Source organism: Mytilus galloprovincialis, chromosome 12, assembly GCF_965363235.1.
Source record: "Mytilus galloprovincialis chromosome 12, xbMytGall1.hap1.1, whole genome shotgun sequence".
In the NCBI taxonomy this organism is placed as follows: Eukaryota; Metazoa; Mollusca; class Bivalvia; order Mytilida; family Mytilidae; genus Mytilus; species Mytilus galloprovincialis.
Window position 1 is genome coordinate 42,564,014 of NC_134849.1, and position 26,842 is coordinate 42,590,855.

The following is a 26,842-nucleotide window of genomic DNA, read 5'->3' on the forward strand; positions in this document are numbered from 1 at the left end:
ACTAAAAGACAATCAAAATTAAATCAGTCTCAAGTTCATTTTCAGATAAGATCAAAGTTTGCCTCCACTTTATCGTCCGAGTCGGTGTCACTCGCTATGATGCTAAGTTCAGTATTTCCAAATACTAATTCAACATCATATTTGTGTGCAATAGATGAATCAGAAATATTAATTTCCATTCTCCCTAACAAGGTAGACTCTTCCTCAACTGAGTACATTGGACAGTCTTTTTCAGAAACAAATACATCAAAATTCATAACTCTTTTACGGTCATCATTATATATCGACGACAAATACCGCCTTTTTACAACTGTGCCCGCAGGTACATGTGAATCTTTCTTCATTACCACATCAAATACGTTGTTGCAGTATTCTTTTCCATTTCTTAATATTTTATACTCTTCATCGTGTAAGCCAATTTCAAAAGGGGAAAAGGTATCAACACCGTAAGTAAATCTGCATATTCGAGATGCAATAAAATTAGGTTTATGTCCAAACAAAACGGCACCTTGAAGGACTGCTAAACCACATTCTTTGGGAACGACCACTTTGCAGTTAGAAAATTCTTTCTTAATAGCCTCTTGAATGAGCGAACATTCTGAAAATCCACCAACAAGGAGAATTTGGACGACTGATCTCGCTTCTTTCTGTTCAAGTATTTCGGTAACTATTTGTATCAGATTTTGTACGGTTTTTTCGAAAAAAGATCTGAATAAATTTGCATCTATTCTCATTTTATCTCCCCGCATAATTATTGATTGTGCATAGGGCGATGACGATATGGATCGAAGTACATCTTCCTCTAGATATTTTTTGCAGAGTGAATCAAGTGTGGCATAAGGTATAGCCATATTTATCTTTCCAGATTTAGAAGATGTAACTGTTCTTTTGACAATTTCGAATTCTCTAATAAGATCTAAATAAGCAGCAGGTTCTTCTTGTTTCAATGCATTAATAAGGGGAGCACCGAATATTTTTGCAAGCATCTGTATGAAGGCTGCATCAACGGATGTTCCACCACAGTCACCACCGGATGCTCTGCATATTTCTTTCAAATTGTCGCCAACCAGTTTTTCGTGAATTGTTATGTCCGCTGTTCCACCTGGATAAAATAGAAAAACTAAACAATAGCCCAACAAACTTCTTCAAGACGCTTGTATTAGATTAAAAGAATAATTATTTACCATTACTTTATGCACTTACTCGATTTAAAAATAGAGAACAGAAATGGGGAATGTGATAACAACCCGACCAAAGAGCAAATAAAAGTCGACGGCAACCTATGAGTCTTCAATTCAGCGAGTAACTCCCTCACCCGGATGCGTGCTTTTCGGCTGGCTTCTAAGCAAAAATGTATAAATACAGTGATTATGGAAGTCATAGTAAACTCCGGAATATACACAAGAAACAATCGATGAATGTAATCAATTTGCCAAAATCGTTTCAATCAAGACAAAAATCATACTTAAAGATGTAATAGTGCAATGTGGCGTACACCATTGTTAGCATAGGCTCTTGTTGATTAGCCTAGATTGATATTCTGGAAAATTTATCCTTTCCCTACATATATATATATATATATATATATATATATATATATATATATATATATATATATATATATATATATATACTTAATATTAGATAAATAATCTAGGTTCTGATATATTATAATTTCTTTCGACTACTAGTATAGCATTTTGAGTAGATTCCAAATAAAAGCCGAAATTTTCGTGGAGGATTTAATTTCGTTTATTTCGTGGAAAGAATATATCCACGAAATTAAAAACCCACGAAAATTTAACCAACATATAACATATAACATCACTTCCATTTACTGGAAACTACGAAATAAAATCCCAATGAAATCTTACATAAAGAAAAAACAACGAAATTTTAACCCCACGAAAATTAATGTTTCTATAGTACTATATTTAGAGTAGATTCCAAATAAAAGCCGAAATTTTCGTGGAGGATTTAATTTCGTTTATTTCGTGGAAAGAATATATCCACGAAATTAAAAAACCCACGAAAATTTAACCAACATATAACATATAACATCACTTCCATTTACTGGAAACTACGAAATAAAATCCCAATGAAATCTTACAAAAAGAAAAAACAACGAAATTTTAACCCCACGAAAATTAATGTTTCTATAATACTATATGTGCTCATTTTTCGTTGTGATGGATAGGGTATAACTACAAAACACCACATAGAAAATTAAAGTATGAGCATCACGAGAACAACACAAACAGTTACTGGTCTCCATTTCTAAAGATTATACCAAAAGATTTAAAATACTAGTAGCAGATTGGATTATGTTATAGTTATTGACCAAGCAAGTCGGTATATGTCATTTAATCTGCACAGCAGGAGATAACCCAATAACCCGAACGACGTAGGAGTTCGGGTTATTGGGTCATCTCGTGCTGTGCAGATTAAATTACATATAGAGATTTGATTGGCCAATAACTGTTTTAACACATGACGCAATCAATTTACGTGAACGTTTTAGAAATGTGGACGTTATTCCGCAAACCACGGATTCAAGAAAAGTTTCTTGTAGGGTAGATAAAGGGGGAAATACGACTTTGGTAAGTTTTAGATTAATATTTTATTTATATTTAGACTCATTCTTAAACTGCTATTTAATGGTATTTTTTTTTATCGATTCCGTTAAATTTATTCCCAGTGTTTATTTAATTTGTGACGATTAAGACTTTGACAAATTGTGTACTTTCAAATCGGAGTCAGGGCCGTAACTACCTATAAGGCAGGGGAGGCAGTTCAGGGGAGGCAACTGCCTCCCCTGAATTTTCTACACCAAAATTTTTTTTTGAAGTAATAAAATGAAATATTAACAATATTTACACGAAGAACTTGAATTTATATTATAAACAACACAAGTTAACAGTTTAAACAGTGTTATCATGATACTTGATATATCTGTCATTTTCCGGATTTTTTTTATCGAAATGAACCGTTTCAGTATTTGTTTTTTTATTTTTTTTATTTACTGTTATTCAGTATAATATTTGTACGAGAACACGTCATATGAAACTTTGCTTTCGACACTTTTGAATAATACTTAACTATTCACATTTATTTAGGGGCTCAATTAAGCAGAGGAAGTTCCCTTTGTATTGTGAATTTTTTATGATATCGGAAATTCGTTACCGGCTGAATCACTGAGCTGATGGATAGTTTTTTTAACGTCTCCTGATCTTACGAGAACAGTATGGTCAATGCCTTAGTAGTTAAACACTCCCATTCGTTGAAGCAGGAACTTTCTATACTAAGTTTATACTAGTATAGAAAGTCCCTGGTTGTAGTTATACACATATGTCTGTTAATTCAGCTTTCAAAATTATTGAAATTCAAGGTCCTCGATAAAAAAAATATCTTTGCGTTCTATCAGAAACGATATATTATATGTCTCTGCATGGTTCTATGATCTTGCATTAAATGTTTTTTTAACTTATCAGTTTGATTTCTATACAGATAATAACTATATGCATAAAAATTGCTTCCAGGATTCAGCAGTACTGATGTCTCTTAAAGTGAGGAAATAGAAGGGAAACGGGTAATTTTTAGCCATATTGAGAAAAAAATCCGCGGTCACAATGCCAGTATCATCTTAATTTTAATAGTTATAGGTGAAAGTACGGCCTTCAAGACGGAGCATTGGCTCACGCCGAACTGTTTTTGCTTAAAAATTGCTTCCAAGTTCAAGCAATACAGATGTTTCTTAAAGTAAGGAAATATAGAAAAACGGGTCATGTTTAGCAAGGATTATTGAGTTTAAATTAGATTACTTGCTTTTGAATTTCTTTCACTCAATGATATGCTTAGAGAAAAAAGAACCGACGAAGATGTTATATTACTTAAATTTAAAATGTTAAATAAACAGAAAATACGTTTCTCTTTCAAAACCTTTTTCTCCCCGCAACCCCCCCCCCCTTTTCCCTTGCCCATTTTTTGTATCTACTGTATTTCTTTTTAAGACACGTCCATCTAAATGAAGTCTGTTTGATCTCCAGCTAATCAGCCTGTTTTAAAACAAACTTAAAGATGGTTCTCATTTAATTCGATCCAAAAATAGTCCCTTTATAGGAATAGATATTCAAAAATTCGTTATAAATTCCATTGAGTCTGAACCTAATCCAATTCCGATTTCTTTTATTCGGATATTCTTAGATACATTTCTTTTTTGGCAGAAATTACCAAAAAATGTTTTAACTATCTTTTTACCTTTAAAACACTGATTTAGATTTACGTTCCAGCTTAGATAAAAAAAAATAATTAAAGGAACGAGAAATCTTTCTTTTTCCTATTTTGAAACTACGATGTTTGTACGAAGTTCAACTTTGTCGTAATTTCAAGGCAGATAGCGGATTCGGGGATGGGGTCGAACAGGTCGTTAACCCTTGGATTGGAAAAAGTATCGTGTTTTAGCTTAAAATCCTCAATATTGTCTTTACAACAACAAATAGAAGTTTTTAACGACCTTGACTGGCTATACAGCCCTTGCACGGTCGGCCCTGGCTTGCGACTTATTGGGCATTAAATATTGTCTTTAGTCTCGCTACACTCGGTGATATACTTTTTTTTAATTTGATGGGAACGCCCCTTTCAAAATCCAGGAACCGCCCCTAAAGATAAAAATAGATTTGAATTGCAGTATAACTGTAGTTAATGCACACCTTTTATGTGCATTATCCAGATTAAAGCACAGTAAGAACAAAGAGATTTTACTCTTGCCATGTGTTAATTGTTTATCTAGTTCAACGAAGTATGTGCATTCAACAAGCGAAACTGCAATATTCTCGGATAGGTTCAGAGATCAGTTGGTTATTTCGAGTAAATTTGAAATTTCTAATAAGTTATTGTCTTATCATTATTTAACATACGAGACTTAAATATACTTGATACTGCATCGATCCCTCCTTTTCTTTAACTATAACCCACTTCACCTCACCCAACAAAAACGAATATACATAAATAAATAATTGCGGTTGAGTGGTTCATTAGTTATTTTTAACAATGTATAATGTAAGACGAAATCTTTTACTTTCCTGTTATGACTAGATATTTTGCGAAATTATCGCCAACTGTCCTTCGAAGTAGCAGCTACATTATAAAATCTAAGTATAAATGTAATATTTTTTGTATTGTTAATGGTTGATGCAAGACAATCACAACCTGTACAAACCGGCATTGTCATTACTTTCATATTTAACATTTCCCTTTTTAACTTTAAATGATACACGCAACGAACTCTTGCGATTAAGTATATTTCAGATATACACTACCTTCATATGCTTTGTCACTTAATGTGACATCTGTATGTACAAAAATACAGACAGTACTATCATTCATATATCTTGTTCCTTTTTTCCATACTACACATTTAAATATTAAAACGAATATCGCAACATACCTCCTAAATCTACAACCATGTATTTTGTTCCCACGTTTGACATTGTGAATCCATACTCGATACCACTTAATTTTTCTGTAGGTAAATATTGGCAATAGATTGATGCAGCTTCAGGTTCCAAAGATATCAAAAGACAATTCTTCGGGATGCCAGCCTGTGAATTTTATCAACGAATTATGCTTTTTTAAAGATACTCAATTTAAAATTGCATATCTTTCAAAATGGTTTTAAACTTATTTTAGTAACTGAGTATTCTCAGATCTGCACTCAAGGAAGTTTGCCTCTCAGTTTCAAAATAAATAACTTTCCATAAAACTAGCATATATTGATAGGGGATTAATTGAGGAATCAAAAAAGCAAAAAAATATATAGGGGTCAATGTGCTTGTTTGCGAGATATTAGCCATTAGAAAAATGTTCTCTTTTGATTTTTCATAGCTTTAACATAGACCAGTTTAAGTTCTCAAAAACTATAAAAAAAAAATAAATAATATTTTATTAGACTTTTACAAATGGCTTATAATTAAACATGTAAAAGATTTATAAAAAGAAAAAGGGGGGTCCAAGCGCAAATTCGTTTAAGGCATTCAAATGGATAAAACCAGAGGATTTCGAAAATCTTACAAAAATTCCAAAACATGACAAGCAAACATACTTTATGTCTTTAGTTTTGTTTGTGTTTCGTTTTTATTCAATGATTCAATCCTTTTCTAAGAAATTATTAAGTATGTTCTAATAGCGTACTTTTTCATCACTGTCCAAGGCTAAGTGAGGTGATCACTGATTTCAAACTTGTTACCAACAGTATGCATGTGCCTGTGACAAATCAGGTACCATAGTTGTTTTCGTTGATTTGTTTTTGTTTAAAAGACGTTGGTTTTTCTTTGTCATGCCATAACATGTTATAGCTTACTTTACAGTTTTGGATTTGTTAATTATTAAAGGCTATTTGTGATCATCCGCTGCTGACGTCCACTTCATTGTGTTTGGTTTGATAGTGCATGTAGGGGTTTCAATAGCAATAACACAACATGATACATTGTATTCATGATCTGTTTATATTTATATAGTTCAAAACTCAGTATAGTGTGCAACGTTTCCCCAAAATCAAAATTGGATTAAAACTGCATCGTATGACTGTCGAATGTATACCAAAAATTAAATGATTTAAGGAATATAAGGTGCAACTTGTGAAAAACGTTTTCTTACCATTTCTGCACTTTTCCTCATGAATTGTTTGGCATTGTCTGTCCATATTGCTGGAACTGTAAGAACCCAACGTATTTCAGACGGTTTAACCCCCGTACCTTGAGTCTCCAGTGCCGCTATAAGATGATTTTTCAATGCTTCGATTGATAAGGCGAACACATCTAAAGCATTTACCGATTTACCAGTTATATCTTCGAGCATCATGTCTTCTTTCACGTTCTAAAAATGGGAAAATAAGATCTTCAATTTGATAAAAAAAAAAAAAAACACGTAAAAACGTAAAGGGAACATGTATTTCATTCACACGATAACACTTGGAGTCGAGGTTTTATTCGGTAAAATAGCTTTTGTTTTTAAAAAAAAACTGTATCTCTGAAATTTTAAATATATAGGGAATAAAATAAAACGTGTATGTAATCCTGTTGTATGATCTCCCCATAAGTCAACAGGACCAAGATGAAAGCGATCAATCTCTACAAAAGCCTTATAATATTTTCGGCGATCAGTGGACTATTTTCAATGGTTCCAAAATTCCGAATTTGGGAAGTAATTTTATAAATTAATTTTAATTTATGTTTTAGTTGGTGTTAGACAGGGGATTTGGCTAAGCATTATCTTATCTTTTTCTTTGACCGCGCTGAAGTACGTCCATTGTTCATAGTTCATTATTCATTATTCAATATTGAATAATGAAATAGTTCACTATTCACTTTTCAATATTAAAAATGAATAATGAATAATGAAATAGTTTATGTTTCATTATTCAACTTGAAGCGGTGAATAGTGAAATAAATATAAAAAAAATGACTGTAACACTATAGCTATATTCTGATTCACAATGACCATAAGCGGGTTTACGGAGGACCTAAATGCCACAATACGCGTAAAAATGAGGAAATAGATAATTTTGAATAATGAAATGGATATTTTGAATAATGGAATGGACTGCTATGATGCTTCAGCCCCTAATTACAGATATATATTATACCTCGATCGAAAGCTTATTAAGAGAGGAACAAAATGTATATAGTCAATATGTTCTGCAACGGATATTACAGAAGTAACGAGGACTTAAATATCGAAATACGATTGAACATTGAGAAATAACTTATTTTGAATAATGGAATGGACTGCTGCAACCCGTCAGCTCCTAATTAAGGAAAAAATAATATACACCAAAGTAAAGCTTATGGATGGATGAATAAACTGAGTATAATCAATATGTGTCGCAATGACCATTACAGAGGTTACGGAGGACATAAATGCCAAAATACGCGTGAAAATTAAAAAATAGCCAATTTTGAATATTGAAATGGATATTTTGAATAATGGAATGGACTGGTAGGACCCTTCAGCCCCTAATTACAGATATAGATTATATACCTCAATCGAACGCTTATTACGAGAGGAACACAATGTATATAGTCAATTTGTTCCGAAACGAATATTAGAGGAGAAACGAAAGATTTAATCATCGGAATACGCGTGAACATTGAGAAATAGCTTTTTTTTTTAAATGGAATGGACTGCTGCAACCCTTCACTCCATAATCAAGGCAAAACTCATACACCTAATTAAAGCTTATTGGTAGAGGAATAAACTGAGTATAAACGATATGTGCCGCAATGACTATTAGAGGGGTTACGGAGGACCTAAATGCCAAAATACGCGTTAAAATTAAAAAATAGCTAATTTTAAATAATGAAATAGATATTTTGAATAATGGAATGGTATGCTGCGATCCTTAAGCATCTAATTATGAATAAACCTTATAACTCATTCGAAAACTTAAATCCTTCGTTACTCCTGTAATATCCGTTGCGGAACATATTGACTATATACCTTTTGTTTCTCTCTTGATAAGCTTTCGATTGAGGCATAATATATATCTGTAATTAGGGGCTGAAGGGTCATAGCAGTCCATTCCATTATTCAAAATATCCTTTTCATTATTCAAAATTCGCTATTTCTTAATTTTCACGCGTAATTTTGCATTTAGGTTCTCTGTAACCTCTGTAATGGTCATTGCTGCACATATCGTTTATACTCAGTTTATTCCTCTATCTATTAACTTTAATTTGGTGTATATTTTTTTCCTTAATTAGGAGCTGACGAGTTGCAGCAGTCCATTCCATTATTCAAAATATGTTATTTCTCAATGTCAACGCGTATTTCCATATTTAAGTCCTTGGTTACTCCTGTAATATCCGTTGCGGAACATATTGACTATATACCTTTTGTTCATCTCTTAATAAGCTTTCGATTGAGGCATAATATATATCTGTAATTAGGGGCTGAATTTTCCTACCAGTTCATTCCATTATTCAAAATTGACTATTTCTCAATATTCACGCGTATTTCGATATTTAAGTCCTTCGTTTCTCCTGTAATATCCGTTGCGGAACAAATTGACTATGTAACTTTTGTTCCTCTCTTGATAAGCTTTCGATTGAGGTATAATATATATCTGTAATTAGGGGCCGAAGGGTCATACCAGTCCATTTAATTATTCAAAATATCCATTTCATTATTCAAAATATCCATTTCATTATTCAAAATTGACTATTTCTCAATGTCCACGCGTATTTCGATATTTAAGTCCTTCGTTTCTCCTGTAATATCCGTTGCGGAACATATTGACTATATACCTTTTGTTCCTCTCTTGATAAGCTTTCGATTGAGGTATATCAAATATCTGTAATTAGGGCTGAAGGGTCATAGCAGTCCATTCCATTATTCAAAATATCCATTTCACTATTCAAAATTGGCTATTTCTTAATTTTCACGCGTATTTTGGCATTTATGTCCTCCGTAACCTCTGTAATGGTCATTGCGGCACATATCGATTATACTCAGTTTATTCATCCATCCATAAGCTTTAACTTGGTGTATATTTTTTTATCCTTAATTAGGAGCTGACGGGTTGCAGCAGTCCATTCCATTTTTCAAAATAACTTATTTCTCAATGTTCACGCGTATTTCGATATTTAAGTCCTTGGTTACTCCTGTAATATTCGTTGTGGAACATATTGACTATATACATTTTGTTCCTCTCTTAATAAGCTTTCGATCGAGGTATAATATATATCTGTCATTAGGGGCTGAAGGGTACTGCCTGTCCATTCCATTATTCAAAATATCAATTTCATTATTCAAAATTGGCTATTTCTCAATGTTCACGCGTATTTCGATATTTAAGTCCTTCGTTACTCCTCTAATATGCGTTGCGGAACATATTGACTATATACCTTTTGTTTCTCTCTTGATAAGCTTTCGATTGAGGTTTGATATATATCTGTAATTAGGCGCTGAAGGGTCATAACAGGCCATTCCATTATTCAAAATATCCATTTCATTATTCAAAATTATCTATTTCCTCATTTTTACGCGTATTGTGGCATTTAGGTCCTCCGTTAACCCTCTTATGGTCATTGCGAATCAGGATTAAGCTATAGTGTCACAGTCAATTTTTTTTATATCTATTTCACTATTCACCGCTTCAAATTAGATAATGAAACATAAACTATTTCATTATTCATTATTAATTTTTCAATATTGAATAATGAATAGTGGACTATTTCATTATTCATTATTGAATAATGAATAATGAACTATGAATAATGGACGTACTTCAGCGCGGGTTTTCTTTGTGTGGTATATTATTGTCCTGGATAGTCAAACTTTGGGGCAAAACACCATCAAAATCTCATGATAACCTTGATTTTGATACTTAAAATTTTAAATGGGGAACAAAATCAAAAGTATACACAAAGGAACCCACAAACGGGTTTTAGGTATCATTTGTCAAATTATAAGACAGCTATTATACAGGATACACACAAAACGAATTATATCTTCTTGTATCTAATTCGGGAAAAGAAAGTACAATTGTATTATGTGTTGTATTGGTGAAAGATATCATCCTACTTGAAATTGTGAAGTAAGATTAGTTAAAAATAATACTAGTAAGTCAATATCAATTTAATTAGTATTCAATTGATAAATTGAATGTCATTTTAAATAATGTTTCATGTTTTAGAGACGGGCACCGGACGTTTGCGCTTTTTTACCTGTAAAACGATAGGACAAATGCGCTTCTAATACTATGGACATTTTCGCTTTAAATTTTGATTCACCTGTAATAAATTGGCCGGACATTGTAGTCGTATATCTGTATGTTAATGAAATGTAATAATTACGTAAAAAAATCAACTTATATTTGTCATTAGTTAGTTCACAGTAAACCAGTTTTAGATAAAGAGTTTAAAGTTATAGAGACGAGTAGTAAAGAACAAAATTATATGACATGCTAGATTTTTATATCGTTTTGATCAAACCTTCAAATCTGAAGATCTTTCTTGGAGATGTAACGAGGAAAATTGTAAAGCTAGAATTGAAACGGACCTTGCACAGAGACCATGAAAACTAATGAAAAGGCTGTGTACAGAGTAAGATAAAAGACTCAACCAAATTTGCCCAAGTCAAGAGAAGATGTTCACAATCTCTTTGGCGATTATCCAGTACGGACATCAAAATCCGAAAAAAAATCATTAAGTCAACGATAGAGAAAACGAAATAATATTTTTTTCATTTGCAACCGATTTAAATTCTGCCAGGTCAAGTCTGTCAGTCCCAATTAAGCCGGATAAAAGAACAGGGAAGCAATAAAAAAACAAATAGAAATGTATTACAAAAGCGCAAATGTCCTATGTTAAAAGCGCAAATGTCCTTTTTAAAAAGCGCAAACGTCCTATCATTTGAAGCGCAAGTGTCCAAAAAATAAAGCGCAAATGTCCTATGAAAAATCGCAAACGTCCCGTGCCGTTAGAGACAGCAAGGTATGATCTAGTTACAGCAAATGGGTTATGACACAAATGTAAGTAAACTTGCGCATCCAACTTTGATTTGTTGAACTATTACTGAAAACCGAAATAAATAATGCGTTCACCTCCCTTTTTTTTTTAGATATCTCTTCTGTTTTAATGATGTAAAAGAATAGTATATCGAAGACTCTGTTCAGACGGTTTACATAATTTAAAGTTATGTTCTATTTAAGGAGATTCCACAAAACGTCCAAACAAGTCTATGTCATCAGGTTGTAGGTCACAAAAGGTCAATTTTGAACGGTTTTTAAAACTAACTGAGTAACACATTGGTTCCTACACGAAAACGTCCTTGACCTTTACACTTTTTTTCCGAGGTAGACATATTGTAGATTTTAAACTGGTTGACGATTTATGTGTTTGTGTGTACTTAACTTGAAATCGATTTGAATATTTGCTCCTAATACAGCTTTTAAAACGAGGTAAGTTATATGGATAATATGATTAAATTATATTTTATCAATGACGAATCACACAAAATTCAATTCCCTAGCAATAATTTGGAAATGAATGCAAAACTGAATATAACTTCGTTCTGGAAAAAAGGTATGTAATTTTTCTTTTCAAAATGTGTAAAATTAGAATATGAAAATTAAAGAAATTAAAGTGATCAGGTGAAGAAATGATTAACAGCTGATAAAACCTTCTTGAATTTCAATATAACATGGCTCAATTTAAATTATTAGAAAATAATTCAAAGCTTTGTATGAGCACTCCACATTGCTGTTGTCAAAAATTTCAGTACGGTGTTACAAAATTCCGCATTATTTCAAACTACTTCCTTAATGTTGTATTCTATTTTTACTTGAAAGAATTGGCTTCAATTTCCAATCGTATGTAGTACAAACAGTGTCTTCTCATTTTAGGTGGGGAATTTTCATTCAAACGTATGTCGACTTTCATTTAACACTTTGAAGTCGTGGTGATGGCAAGGGATCTTAGATGCCTCTAGGTTTTTACCTTGTTATTATGTAGACTCATCTTGAATCTGTGGAAATAGTAGTAATCTTCGTGATCGTCATCCATCACTAAATCTGCGTATTTATTTTCCGCCTCATAACCAAAAGAATCAAACTGTTTGTCTGGATTCAACAGAATACAGGTAGGTGTTTTGAGCGACAGCAATTGCTTTCCACCAGCTATCCAAGCTTGGTTAGCATATATCTTCAGAGGATCCGTCTTGAATGTATCGTTCATGGAAAATGCATACCCAGAGTACGTTGTTCCAAAGTCGATAGCTGCCACCAACAAATGTTCTCGGTTTTGTGCCATTCTTCAAAGTATTCCTGTCGATAATAAATAATGTAGTTATTTTTCACGTTAACTCCTAGTTATGCAAACTTGTCAATCGTGCAAACTTGTCAATCGTTTGAATGATAACCAACTGATATGAAACTGACCATACACTACCTAAGATTTAAAAAATAATAATATAGTTATAATAAACGATGGGTGCATGATTTACACAGGTAATTGCCGGTTCAGCATGAACGTTTGTCTGATGCGAAATAAGAAGATACTCCTCGGTAAAATGTGGTGATGTTTTCATTTATCGTCTTAATATCTGTGCTTCTAGAATAAATATCATTGAAATTACTGTTTATCATAACTCAATCCAAATAGTTATAACATGGGCAATATTTAAAACATGAAATAATGCACATACAGTAAAGTGATTCAAATAATGTGGTATCTGCATTAAAACTATATGACCTAATATCTGTGAAATTGACTCTACTGTTAATCTGTTAATAGAAGTATATCATAAAAATATTAGTTATATGGATAGTGGGAGGGATGTAAGGTTTGTATTTTGTGATGTATCTAGAGCTTTCGATAAAATTTGGTATAAAGGACTTTTATTTAAACTTAAACAATCTGGCTTAAATGATCCGCTCTTATCTTGTATAGAACGTTATCTTTCAGATCGTCAACAAGAGGTGGTTTTAGAAGGTTGTTCGTCAACTCTAAGAAGTATATATGCAGGTGTCCCCCAGGGATCAGTTTTGTTTCTTAAAAAGTTATTAATATAAACTATATAGTAAATGACATTGCTAATGATATTTGACTTTTTGCAGATGACACTTTTTTATTTGTTATAGTAGATGATGATCCTGCTGTAGCAGCAGCTTTTTGACTGATGACTGAGATGTTATCTCAAATTGGGCAAAATCATGGGTTGTTCAATTTAACTCTGAAGAAAACCAAAAATTTTGTATTTATTGGGGTTGAGAACATAAATATTCACTGTCATCTTGGGATAACATTTCAGTCACCAGCTTCAGGGAACACTACATATTGATATTATTTATAAAAAAGCATGCTCTCGTCTATCTGTGCTTCGTCAACATGGTCAAGTTAAACATTTATTAGATAGGAGTTCACTAATACGTATTTATTATGCTTTTGTTAGACCTATATTAGAGTATGGTGATGTTGTTTGGGGCAATCAGCGCCAGCACGAGTCTGAGCTTCTTGAAAATATTCAGATAGAAGCTGCTAGAATTATTACAAAATTACGACGTAATTCCTCCAGAGAAAAACTTTATATTGAATTAGGTTTAGAAACTCTGGAGAATAGACGTAATAAACATAGGCTTATACTTTTCTATAAAATATTAAATGGGATGATACCTGCATACTTATATGAGTTAGTCCAGCCATATCTTCCCAGACAAACCCTTTATACTTTGAGGAATGAAAATAACACTTTTCATCCGCCTCTTGCTAGAACTAGCTCTTATTTTAATAGTTTCATTCCTTTGCATTTAATAAGTAGGTTTTGTGTGCTATTGTTTTTCTTTTTTTATTACTTAGTCTGAAATAGCTAGTCTATAAATCGACCTTTTGTGTTAAATATCCCTCTGGTATCTTTCGTCTCTCTTTTAGTTACACTTTGCCTTAGTAATTGAACGCATTGTGTGCAGATATCTCAAATATGCTTGATGAACTTTTATCAGTATCGATTATATGTATTACTCTTAAAAATCAAACTATACTTTGAGCTCGACGTGTTCACTATTACCCAACTATTGCACTATAGGCATAGTCGGTGTCTAAAGCATTTGATTTTGGCATTGAAACTGATTGGTACCATCACAACTGCTGTACAAGAAACTCTGTTTTTACCAAATTAACTACCTCGTATATTTAATGCGGTTTTGCATACATGTATCTGTCATGTAGTTAGCTGATTTCACAAAGTAGAATTACATTACATATATGTATCAACAATAATCTCGCGTAATTCTGAAATAAACGTTTACTTCAAAATGAAATGAACATTCAGCATGACAGGAGCTTCTACAATAGAGTGCTCAGGTAAAATAAAAACTCAATAGAAAGCGTATTTTTATATTCATCGCAAAAACAATAAAAATTTAAGTATTGATTGATTCTTTTAGTAATGTCATAAGGGTGTTAAAGCGTTGATTGAAGTATATGATGTTTGAATCGTCGATTATTTTGAGACTCTAACCTTTTATCTTACATATAAGAATAAAATTTTAAAGGGGCATTGTCTACCACTTGCAACTAAATAATTCACCATCGATGTTTCTTTGCTTTTTTTGGACAAAATTGAACCATACTGGTTGTTTAAAGCGAAATGCAATTAAAATTTCCCTATTTCACTTTCATTAATGATTGAACAAAAACAATCATATTTTTATTTTTTGTATATATCTCGTAGCAAGTGCTCCTTCAATGAAACATCAACCTGAAATTATGGCAACCCGTTAAACTATTTATTAGAATTTCAAGATATATCCTATAATATATAAGATAGATATCTCATATAAGATATCTTAAAAAGTATAAGAGATATCTTAAAAATAATTTTTATATAAGATATCTTTTGGAGTTTAATATCTTAATATAGTTTACAAGATATCTTATATAGTTTGCTACAATTAGCTTAAGCTTAACATTGCTCATTTTTACTTGCAGAATACATTTTGGTCATTATGGTGAACTTTGCTTGGTTTACCAGGATAGTGACATATTGTTGTTAACTTCTATGTGGTCTCTAATGGAAAGCTGTCTCGTTTGGAATCTTACCACATCCTCTTAGTTTTATATGAAATATGAAATATCTTTATCACTATGACCACAGTGTGGGAACGGAACTGTACGGTTTTCTAGTATTTTGGTCATTCGGGAGACTGTCAAGCGGGGCTCCGACATTCGAAAAATAACAAGTCGCTTGATGGAAACTATGATGAACTCTAATGTTACGCTATAACGTTTCTTCTGCAAGTTGTGGTAATCAAAACTTTCTATATGTAAATATAAACCAATACAACAATAAAAACGACATATGCATCGAAACGTTTTCTTTAGAATAGTGGGGCTCCGAGTAAATCGATCAAAACTGTCATGGAGCAGCGATCAAAAATGTTAAATAAACATCGAAAATCCCATCGTTACTACCAGAATTTTCACATGTACCTTTTCTGATTTATAGTCTTACCTGTCTGAAAGTTTAAAAGTCATTGTTCCAGTAGAAACCAAAATATATTCATTCTCTCAATGTCGTATATTTTAATTGACTGTACAATCGCTTGCAAGTTTACTGTACAATCGCTCGGAGCTGTCCTGTACAATCACTTGGAGCTTTCCTAAGCCCAATTCATTAAATACATTACATATGCGTTTCATTGGTTGTTCCTTGTCTGTTCTATTGTATTTGAAATGAAAATAACACGGATTCAGTCATTTTGCCGATTAATAAAGATAGTTAACAATCTATCCAGGACACATTTCTGAAGGTGTGTATATATCAGAGAGAAAATCAACATTCGAATAATAAGCATACAAGACAAATTAAAAGGACAGTACAAACGTTAAGAAATCACTAAAAAAATAGTGCTCGTTAAAAATGAATAATCAAAAAGATGACTAGGTGCTCCGGAAGGGTAATAATATTTTGAAGTTTACTTAATTTATGTATCCCAACAGTTTAAAAAAAATACGTACATTAACAATGCAACAAAGAATGTTTCAGCAGAGGATCTGGATATTCTAACTCGATAAAGGAATTCTAATGTGAAATAGTGCTATTCGCCAAACAAAACAAAAAATACAGTGTAAGTATAAGTTAATAAACATGATATAAGAATATGAAGATGTGGTATAGTTGCCTGACAACACCTGTCATGTTCCTGACTTGATACAGAAATTTTCCTATGTAGAAAAAAGTGAATTAAACCTAGCTTTTCTACTGGAGGTACAAAGCTCTCTTAATGATAAAAGAGGGACGAAAAATACCAGAGGGACAGTCAAACTCGTAAATCGAAAATAAACTGACAACGCCATGGCTCAAAATGAAAAGGACAAACAGACACACACTAGTACACTTGACACAACATATAAAACTAAAGAATAATTAAACAACAGGAACCCCACCAAAAACTAAGGGTGATCTCAGGTGCTCCGGAAGGGTTAGCAGATCCTGCTCCACATGATGTATCAATGATAAGGGTGTGAGTTTTTATTTAAATGACAAAGACAACACAAAATCCTTCTATTTTATTAATTTCTTCATAATAAAAAGCAGTATCACACAGTTAATTTGAGTTCGAACAACATTTCATCAAATATAAAAAAAGAAGATATGGTATGGTTGCCAATGATACAACTGTCCACAAGAGACCAAATGACACAGACATTAACAACTAAAGGTCACCGTACGGCCTTCAACAACGAGGAAAGTCCATACCGCACATTCAGCTATACAAGGCCCCGAAATGGCAATGTAAAACAATTCAAACGAGAAAACTAACTACCTAATTTATGTACAAAAATGAAAGAAAAACAAATATGTAACACATAAACAAACGACAACCACTGAATTATAGGCTCCTGACTTTGGACAAGCACATGCATACATAATGTGGCGGGTTAAAACATGTTAGCGGGATCCCCCCTAACCTGGGACAGTGGTGTATGGAACGCCATGACTGTCTTCTGATGTTGATTGTGTAATATGTTCGGTGCTTTATACATTATGTTCAATAGCATATATATTATGTTTAGTAGTTTTCATATTATGTTCAGTAGTTTTTACATTATGTTCAGTAGTTTTTACATTATGTTCAGTAGTTCGGTGCTTTGGTTATTATGCTCAGTAGTTTCATTATTATATGCAGTGGTATTTCCATTATGTTCGGTACTTCTGGCGTTATAATCAGTGCATTTTTCATTATGTTCAGTACTTTCGACATTATGTTCAGTAGATTAAATATTATTTGCAGTACATTATGTATTACCTTCAGTGGTCCCGGTTTCTCTATATTCGGTGGATTATTCATTATGTTCAGTAAAAACATCGGTATTATACTCGGTTCAATGAACTATATGTTCAGTGGTTGTATCATTATAAAGATGCAGTAAAAATCAGGAAATCAATAACGGAATTTGTTGGAGAAAAAACAGAACGCGGATATTTTTTACTGACGTTTTCTTCAACATTTTTTACGGGATGGAATGAAAATGGAAGCAGTATTAAATTAATTTGGTTTACACTCCCATGCTTGCAATTTTCATAAGGAAAACATAACTCTTGACTCAATTTTTAAGATGTCAAGATTGATTGATCGTTGTTTAAGGAACGTACAGTGGCAAATATTTCAGGCATATTTATGACGGAGAGAAGAATTTTCAAACAATAAATAAGCAACAGCGTGTTGTCGTTGATACACCATTACCGTAGAGAGACGACAAAAAAACAAACAGCAAAATACAAAATATAAAAAAAAATTCTATAGCTTTTATATTCTTAGCAGGCAACCTTTTTTGTTGATTGGTTGTACATATATCAACAACACCTTGTGCAAATATTCTTTTTGAAGACAAATACAGTTAAATATATTGTTTTTGGTCAGATAGCTCTTCAACTGTTTCTGTTCGTTTGCATCCTTAGTTCCAAATATTAGACTCTAAGTGTAAGTGATAAATCGAAAATACTAACACAAAGGTTCCTGGTTCGATTCCCGTTCCGGGATGAAATTTCAGGGACTGAATTGTCGGCTCTCCCTTGACACCATTTGCGAGTATGGTCTTGACTTAACGATGATAGTCCGTCGGAAGGAGATGATAAATGGCTGACCCTTGTTAAGGGAGAGCCATATCTCTTGCACGTAAAATACACCCTTGTTGATTTCAAATAAGGGCAGAATAATGCCGCTACAAGGCAGCACTCGAACCCGCAAAGTGAAAAGGGATTTATATAAATTGCAAAACGTGTTTCCTAACCCAAAATAAATAAATATGTTCAAACTAAACAAATCTAGAATAGCTCTTTGCTTGTATGAAATTTTTGACTAGTTGTTTTCTGTTTTTTTTGCTCTGCTATTGCAGAGCTTTTTGTTGTCAATGGTTATTTTAGTCTGAACTCTATCACGAACTGTTTAGTCATAGCTGTTATAATTTCTGACACAATGCAGGAGAAGAATGTAAGGAAAACTTTGTCTGCAATAGTGGACAAACTGGTACGTCAAGATTTGTCAACTCTCGAAAATCGTGATTTTGGAGGAAAATACAGATGCTTACGAATGAACATAATTTGCATGGCTAACATCAGTGAACCAGTTCTGATTAAGACCAGTTCAACATTTCATCCCAAATGATATTCTTATATTGATAATAAATTTGGTAGGCAGAAAACGCAGAGATTAGTTATTTGGTTAATCTTTTAATTCGGTAAACACTCTTTTTTTTCTTTTTCTTTTTTTTTTTTAACTTTTTGCTTTTTTTCTTCATTTTTAGCAATCCTTTATTCTGTATTCTTTATTTTTTCCCCATTTTTTTTTAATTCTCTTTTGTCTGGTGGGGGAAGGGCATTTCTCTCTATAGTTCTGTAAACCTCATCAACATTTTCATATATCTGGGTTATTTCAAATAAATATCTGAAACTCAAACGCTTATTAGCGGGATAGGATGCGTAATACTGCAACAAATATACAAGGAAATTGTTTGTGGTCTCCTTAAAAAGTCAGTGCATGAGATTAATATGCTACAACCAACCAACGAAAATGGTTGCCTACTAAGAATATAAAAGCTAAAGAATAGGTTTTTAAATTTTGTATTTTGCTCTTTAGTCTTTTTGTCGTCTCTCTACGGTAATGGTGTTTTAACGACAACGCACGCAACTGCTTATTTCTTTGCAGTTGCGGATCCAGAATATTTCATAAGTGGGGCCCAATGACTGCCTAAGAGGGGGGCCGCTCCGGTCATGTTTCAGTGATTCCCTATATAATCAACAAAACATTTCTCAGAAAAGGGGGCGGGGACCCTCCCCCCTAAATCCGCCTTTGCTTTGTGAAAATTGCCAACGTGGAAGCGTAAACCAAACCAATTTAATACTGCTTCCATTTCTTCTATTTTGATTTCATCACGTATAAAAGGTCAATAAACTGGGGATCGAAAAAGTCAGTCAAAAATATCTGCGTTCGGTTTTTTTCTCAGCAAATTCCGTTATTGATTTCCTGATTTTTACTGCATCATTATAATGATACAACCACTGAACATATAGTTCATTGAACCGAGTATAATACCGATGTTTTTACTGAACATAATGAATAATCCACCAAATATAAAGAAACCGGGACCACTGAAGGTAATACATAATGTACTGCAAATAATATTGAATCTACTGAACATAATGTCGAAAGTACTGAACATAATGAAAAATGCACTGAATATAACGCCAGACGTACCGAACATAATGGAAATACCACTGCATATAATAATGAAACTACTGAACATAATAACCAAAGCACCGAACATAATGTCAAAACTACTGAACATAGTGTCAAAACTACTGAACATAATGTAAAAACTACTGAACATAATATGAAAACTACTAAACATAATATAATATATACTACTGAACATAATGCATAAAGCACCGAACATATTAAACAATCAACACCAGAAGACAGTCATGGCGTTCCATAGTGGTGTATCAGTACAATATAAGAACGAACTATACAAATCAGTTGAAAAAGGTTTATCTCATCAGATGGATAAAAATAAAAATATTTCTATTTCAATATGAAAATAAGGAGATGTGGTATAATTACCAATGAGACATCTATCCCCAAAGTTTAAATGAAGTGGATGTAAGCAGTTATAGTCGGGTATAAAAGGTACCGACATTAAAAATATTAAACAATTAAATTTCAAAAACTGACGGCCTTATTCATAACAAAATACTTGCGGAAAAACATATATGACAGATATGAACACAAACGGCAACCACTGAACAACAGGCTCCTGACTTGGGATAGACACATAAAGATAATGGCGGGTTTAAATATGTTTGTGAGCGCTCAGTCCTCCGAAAAACTGGAACTCGAGTAACAACCAAACTAGAAATTTTTATGTTCCATTAAAATATCAATTCGCTTTTTGGCCAGTAATGCATCTTTATCTCCGATTTGGAACACCATTGGAACACATATCATAATGACATGGTTGAACCATTTAAAAAACAGTCATTTCTTTTTCTCTTTTAACAAATGAAATTGATATTACAACAACATTATTCTGAATCCCTTTGTGTATTACTGCAATCGTAATTTCTGTTACATATATTTCAAATACAATATGTTTTAACTACAAGCTATTTATAACGAAAATATGATGATACAAAATAATTTAAATGACATTTGTGTCATTAATTTAAACTGCATCCGAAAAAAAAATCAGTGCTAAGCAAGTTTTTACATAGAATATTTTTAATAATTTAATTCACGTCAAACAAATCAAGCCAATTAAGATATTTCTACTTCCTCTCAGTTTTTGTTGACCAAAATTTTGCATTTAAGTTGACCAGGAAAGCTCTGCTGAACATCCTTTGTTGTATTATTAATATACATATATATATTTAAACTGTTGGGATACATAAATTAAGTAAACTTCAAAATATTATTACCCTTACGGAGCACCTAGTCACCTTTTTGATTATTCATTTTTTACGAGCACTATTTTTTAGTGATTTCTTGACATTTGTACTGTCCTTTTAATTTGTCTTGTATGCTTATTATTCGAATGTTGATTTTCTCTCTGATATACACACCTTCAGAAATGTGTCCGGGATAGATTGTTAACTATCTTTATTAATCGGCAAAATGACTGAATCCGTGTTATTTTCATTTCAAATACAATAGAACAGACAAGGAACAACCAATGAAACGCATATGTAATGTATTTAATGAATTGGGCTTAGGAAAGCTCCAAGTGATTGTACAGGACAGCTCCGAGCGATTGTACAGTAAGCTTGCAAGCGATTGTACAGTCAATTAAAATATACGACATTGAGAGAATGAATATATTTTGGTTTCTACTAGTACAATGACTTTTAAACTTTCAGACAGGTGAGACTATAAATCAGAAAAGGTACATGTAAAAATTCTGGTATTAACGATGGGTTTTTCGATGTTTATTTAACATTTTTGATCGCTGCTCCGTGTCAGTTTTGATCGATTTACTCGGAGCCCTACTATTCTAAAGAAAACGTTTGGATGCATTTGTCGTTTTTATTGTTGTATTGGTTTATATTTACATATAGAAAGTTTTGATTAACATAATTTGCAGAAGAAACGTTATACAGTAACATTAGAGTTCATCAAAGTTTCCATCAAGCGACTTGTTATTTTTCGAATGTCGGAGCCCCGCTTGACAGTCTCCCGAATGACCAAAATACTAGAAAACCGTACAGTTCCGTTCCCACACTGTGATGACTAACAGAGAAATCCTTTACTTAATATTATAAAAACCTAATTTCTTATTTGCATGATATTTTCTTAATATTAATTTAATTTTCCTAACATTGCATCGTCTAAACAAATAAAAACATGAATACAAAACTGGTTTTTTTTCAATTTCTTCAAATCTTTAAGTTTTGGCACAAACACAACGTATATGAATTATTCGTGAAAATGAATATAAGGAATGTAAACACTATATGGTCATTGTCCTATACAAAAATCTAAAGGGGCACTATTTTGTCTAAAAAGTCAAAGTATTAAATTTAGAATGATTTATGCGTAAAGAAAACTGATATGCATTTGAAAAGTAAATAAATATTACCGCCAACAGAGGACATACGTTTAATTTGCCTATGATGATGTTACATAAAAGAAAACAAAGATGTGGTATGAGTGCTGATGAGACAACTCTCTTATCCAAGTCACAATTTATAAAAAAGCAAACCATTATAGGTCAAAGTACCGTCTTCAACACGGAGCCTTGGCTCATACCAAAGAGCAAGTTCTTTTTAAAGGGCCCCACAATTGTTATGTTTAAACCATTCAAATGAGAAAACCAACTGTCCTATCAATGTAAAAATATTGAGAACCGAGAAAATCTTACGAAACACATCAACAAACAACAACTACTGAACAGCAGATTCTATATTTATCTGAGGCCGTGTTCACACCAAACGCCATATACAGTAAACATGTTTTTACAATAAGTTCAATGTGATGTACACTGGTTTCACATTAAATTTGTTCACATCCATAAACCTGGTTTAATTACCTGTACATAAGATTTGTTCACACTTGTAAACTATATGTAATTTAAATGTGCATTTCATTTATTCGAATTAAAATTTCTCGGACAACTTTTCGAGTACTTAGGGAACGCCGATTTCACTTACAAAATTGTGGAGGGGGGTTAAGGTTTTTTCCTTGAAACATATTCTGATCCCTAATTTGATAAAAAAAAATCTGGTACAGCAGATGACAAAAAGAAAATTCTGAATCCAGATTTACCATATAGTGTTAAATATTGAAAAAAAATATAGATTGATAGCGTAAAAAAAAACCTCTGAATAATAACGTTCGCGCGAGAGAGAAAAAATCTGACTCCAAAAAAAACACATAACACCCTCCTCAAAGTTAAATGTTGCTCCTTTGTGAAAGCCATTTTCATTATTTGCAGTACTTTAATGCCGAAGTATATTCGTATACCTATAGGTCAAAGACTAATTGAAAATATAAGAGATTTTTGACGAATGAACGGTTTTCCACAAGTAGGCTGGACAAATTTTGCCTATATACGCCTACATTCGCATAGACGCAATGTTGAAACAGATGTGTATTATAGCGAGTTGATGATTTGGATAAATATATTCGTGTTTTTCTCAATTCTTTAGTTCTGCTGGAATAAAGCAGTCACGAGTTTGAACCGAGAGCAATGTCATTATGACCAAATGCTACCATGCAAATACTTCTTCTTATTTACGACGTTGGCTTTAAAATAACAGTTTGTAATTGCATTTTACCGGATCTGAGATAAACTAAACAATACAATTTTTCAATTTTACTTTTTAGTAATACATTTATGAGTGAATCGTTGATTGAGTAAAGACCCGTGGCAAATACTTCTGTTTACGTCCAGTCGATTCGGGACGACATTTTCAAATGAAGTATGTGTTTGTCATTGATGATGCTTTGAGTCTTTTTAACAAAGCAATATATCAAGTTTAGACAAATAATTATGTAAAAAACTTTATTAATAATTTTTATAAATATCATTTGTATTCCAAAAAACGTTTCTTCTTTAAATATACATGGTAAAATGCATGTTCTAAAATTCTAGTTTTGTGTACACTTAACCCACATAAGGCCTACATTGACTATCAACTGCATGTAGACAAAACATGATTTAAACAAAGTGTTAACATTGAGTCTTATCGATGGGAACCTAAATGTGTTTAGTTTACGTTTGAATTACACTAGCACAACACAGAGTTTAGGGACCGTTCAATATTTAAAAGATGGATGGGCCGGTGCATTTTTAATATTGTTTCATTAAAAAAGTTAATGCCCATCCTTTTAAATTCCGAAAAAGTCCTTGCCCATCTAAAAAAAATCTATAAAAAAAAGTCCTTGACCCTCTTAAACTATAAGACAATTAAAAATGATTTAGGTTCTTTTTCTATTTTAAAGTTTTTAAATTTGTATTTCTTGAAATCAAAGAATAGACTTTGGTGTTAATACAAAATTTAAAATGTGCTAGTTAATTCCATATATATGTATATATTTATGTGTGTATTAGAACCATACATTTTTTTTTTAAACCAGTATGAATATACATGTACAGATTTGATTTTATATGTGCATCCTCAAATACAATATTGATTTAAAATAAAGGATATAATTTAAATTAAGGGACAATAACTCTTGGACTATTTAACATATTATCATATGCATGCTGAATTATTAGTTATTGTCCTAATAACAGAACATGTTTATAGTTCAAATATCAATGTCCCTTTATCTAATCTACTTTTCAAAAAAGAAATTAATGACTTTTAAAGCAAATATAGGCAGACATGTTTTTGACTTTGATGCAGTCTTTTTTCGCCTATTAATTAATTCCCTAAACTTGACAGCTAAACACCAAACTATCAAACAACCTTACATTCTGTAAGATCAATATATAACTAAGATAGCTGTAGAGTTATATGAAAATCTAAGTTGATTTGAAAAAGTTATAAAAAATTTAAAGGTGACTATCTTGAAATAACCTAAAACTGAAAATTTTAGCTTTTTTCTTAAACCTTTTTATTTAATCCATAAGAATGACAGCAATACACCAAACTAACAACCAACCTGGCATTCTATAAGATCAATATATAAAAGAAATAGCTGTAAAGTTTTATGAAAATCCATTATGATTTGAAAAAGTTATAATTTTTTTTTTAAAGGTGACTATCCGAATTTAGCCTAAACTGAAAATTGGAGCTTTTTTTTAAACCTTTTTATTAAATCAGTAAGAATGACAGCAATACACCAAACTACCAATCAACCTAGCATTCTGTAAGATCAATAAATAAATGAAATAGTTGTAGAGTTTTAAGAAAATCCATGTTGATTTAAAAAAATTATATAAACAAATTTAAAGATGACTATCTAGATTCAGCCTAAGCTAAAAATTTTAGCTTTTTTCACCTATTCATAAAATCCATAAAAATGACAGCAATGCATCAAAGTACAAAATAAACTGGCTTTCTGTAAGATTAATATATAATTGAGATAGCTGTTGAGTTCTATGAAAATCCAAGTTGATTTGCAAAAGTTATAAAAAAAATTAAAGTTGACTACCTGAATTTAGCCTTAACTCAAAATTTTAGCTTTTTTTTTCTAACCTATTATTTAAATCCATATATTTTAACAGCAAAACACCAAACTTTTAATCAACTTGGTATTCTATAAGGTCAAAATAATTTAAAAGATAGTCCGAACAGAAAATTCTAGTGTTTTATATCTTAATTAAATTCTTAAAATAGACAGAAATGAACCAAGCTACCAGTTTGTTGAGACATGTTTTGAGTGCCGCTAAAGAAATTTCCTACACAGATAAAATTGATAGCAAAATTTTTCTTATAAAATATGTTCTGGCCCATCCACTAAATATTTTTTTTTAAATTCTCGCCCATCCAAATATTTCCACAAAAAAGTGCTTGCCCCGCCCCATTTTGCACCGGCCCATCCATCTGATAAATATTGAACGGTCCATTAGGTCAATATGAACACGGCCTGACTCATTTTCAAAATCTTTTACATAATATTATGCATGCTATATTTAGATACAAGGTAACCCTTAAAGGTATGAAATACAATCGATAATGATTATTTAAATAATCATCTCAAAATAAATACCTTACTTTTAAACGGGTATGAATAATATATAATTTGCTACCTTTAAGAGTTGTATTGGGTTTTTATTAGAGTGTATCCGTGGGATAATATCATGGGTATATTATTTTCAAATTTTCATAATTATAAGATAAAAACACCTGTTAGACAGTTATTGTTTTTCTGTGTTACTGAGATTTTGAATTACGTTTCTTACCTATACAGTGATATCACGCGACACCTATAAAATTCCTTCTCTATTTGATTTTGCTATGAACACGAATACGGTAAAAGTATTATCTAAAGGAGAAAAAAAGGGGGATTGTGTTTTTAATAACTCAATTTAACAATGAATTTTACAAAGTTCAAACTTAATTGATCGTACTATGGTACCTCTGCCCATACTAATACAATCGGCATTGTTCAAGATTACCTTATTAATCTTCATCATTTCATTGTTACTACTTTCGATTTTGAGGCATTCCTTATTAAGTATTAAGTTTTTTCTATAATGGTGTTATCTTGTTTCATTTTAATGTGTTATACATATGTTTATCACAAACCATCTTAAGGTCAACATTATATTCAAAACAAATCTAACATACCCAAATGCCAATATGTGCGTAAAGCAGCACCTTGATATTATGACACTGC

At 32.0% G+C, this 26,842-nt stretch overlaps 1 protein-coding gene across 1 annotated transcript; it reads right to left on the reverse strand.

Annotated features, from left to right (window-relative positions):
* LOC143055187 (heat shock 70 kDa protein 12A-like) lies at window positions 1–26,842 on the reverse strand. Its single transcript, XM_076228325.1, has 5 exons — window positions 26,794–26,842; window positions 12,498–12,823; window positions 6,655–6,873; window positions 5,447–5,600; window positions 1–1,102 (listed from the first exon to the last, which is right to left on the reverse strand). Exons 2-5 carry the CDS (start codon window positions 12,807–12,809, stop codon window positions 42–44), a joined length of 1,746 nt encoding a protein of 581 aa, XP_076084440.1. The 5' UTR covers window positions 12,810–12,823; window positions 26,794–26,842; the 3' UTR covers window positions 1–41.